Source organism: Salvia splendens, chromosome 4, assembly GCF_004379255.2.
Source record: "Salvia splendens isolate huo1 chromosome 4, SspV2, whole genome shotgun sequence".
NCBI classification, from domain to species: Eukaryota; Viridiplantae; Streptophyta; class Magnoliopsida; order Lamiales; family Lamiaceae; genus Salvia; species Salvia splendens.
In genome coordinates, this window is record NC_056035.1 from 13,792,170 (window position 1) to 13,794,101 (window position 1,932).

A 1,932-nucleotide genomic window follows, 5' to 3' on the forward strand; every position below is an offset into this window, starting at 1 on the left:
CTTGTTAAGAGTTTTGCGTCAATGTCGTAGAGTATATATGCACTACGATGTACTAGTTCGTTATTATAGATTACAGAACATATGTAGTGTAAGGGAGTTAGATGAGATTAAGACAGCCAAACTATAGTTTTGAATTTTCAAATTTCAATGAAGGTGACATTCTACTTGATTAGCTAGTTACCTTTTTGGGGAAAAAGCGAAGCATCCTCAATCTTAAAAGTGGGTGTGGAAGTTAACAACAAGGTAGTTTCTTTATTAAAGTAATAAAGAACGTATATAGTAGTATTAGTAAGCGCAAAAGCTTCTACTACTAATTTTAAAATTTTTGTGGACACATGATGAATCAAATTGTGTATTCAAAACATATACGGAGTAAGCTCAATAAAATGAAATTTCTCCATACATATATATGAATTATCCATTTAATTTGAGGACCTCACGAGTCATAATCAAGGCTCGTCAGTTCATTTCCAAAAAAAATGCCAAGTCGAACTTGCAAATAGTTAAAATTAGAATTGCAAAATTATGGAGTATGTCACACAAAAAGAAGAAGAGAAAAGCCTAATTAATCCAGTGAAGATGACATGAAAAGGAAAAGCTAAAAGAGAAATAGAAGATTCAAACGCTTCTAGCCATCATTTCTTGAAATAATCTGTAAGACTCTTGCTTCTCCAGCTTGAATTTCTCATGGCAGTCAGCAATGAACAAATCGGCCAGCCTATCAATCTCATTGGACGATTCTTGGTCCTCCAGCCACTGCAGGTACTTGGACAGCTCTCCGGTGCACTCCCCAGCCGGCCCGATGTCGTAGCGGAGCGACTTGGGGTAATAATCATTGAAGTATATAGTCCGAGAAGACGAACACCAGTTATAATGCAGCCTGAAAGAGCTGAAATAGAGCTTCTTCTGCTTCTTCTTCTTGAAGATTTGGAGGAGGAGTGATCTGGCTTTGGAGTAGAGATGGGAGAAGATGAAGGTTTTGAGCTTCATTGATGATGAGTGAGAAACAGAGGGAGGTTTGATGGAGAATAGGAGATTGATGGAGTTGAGAGTTTTTTGTGATGAAGGGGAAGTCATTTTCTTCGGGTGTGGGTGAATGTGTTTTGTTGGGATGGATTTTAATTTATAGAGGATCTTCATTTCTAAATTGTTAAGTCCGTCCATGTTTTGATTTGACACTGCTTAACTTTATAAACCAGCCGAATGTGAGTTCCATTTTTATACTGCATCGGTCTTAAATCACACTTTCCTTCTTCTTTTTTTTTTTTAATTTATGTATCACATTTTCTTTTTTCCCTCACATCAATATATAAAAATGTATTTTCTCTTTCTACATAAAACATAAAACAATATCTTTTAAAATCTCGTGTCGTTATAAAAGTATAATATCTATTATGGGACAAAGAGAATAACATCAAATTTATAATATAAAAAGATACTAAATGAATTATGCGGTTCACTTGCTAAATATGTTAGGTTTAGGTGATTTTAAATGAAGGGCCAATTGGCATATCATTCAAGTGACAAATCCTTCACTGTTAGAAATTAGGGGAATTAAACTATCACTGAAAATCTTAGAAACTTGATAAATGATAACTGAGAGTGAATCTTGAAATCTAAGGCATCTTCTAATTTCTACCCTTTTAGAAATTGGCATTTGATGTATTAATTCATATCTTTTACTCATAAAGTAATATAGGGAGGCCCAAGTGCTGCGGCTTGGCTTCAGGAATCAAAATCAGATTTTGGGTGAGATAAACATGCCATATTCTTCGCTGCATATCACAAAACCAATGTCTCATCTCTCTAACATGCTCTGATATAGACAACAGCTAAAGATCAACAAAAAAACCTCAATTTTATACTATTAACTAACTATACATAAAGTGCATATGATCCTGTTCCAATATTATTAAACACTTGATCTTCAAT

General features: G+C 34.3%; 1 protein-coding gene across 1 annotated transcript; it reads right to left on the reverse strand.

The window, feature by feature from the left end:
• Nucleotides 1-382: 382 nt before the first annotated feature.
• On the reverse strand, nt 383-1,113 carry LOC121800223. The gene has a single exon (XM_042199806.1). It carries the CDS (start codon nt 1,075-1,077, stop codon nt 619-621), a length of 459 nt encoding a protein of 152 aa, XP_042055740.1. The 5' UTR covers nt 1,078-1,113; the 3' UTR covers nt 383-618.
• Nucleotides 1,114-1,932: the final 819 nt, after the last annotated feature.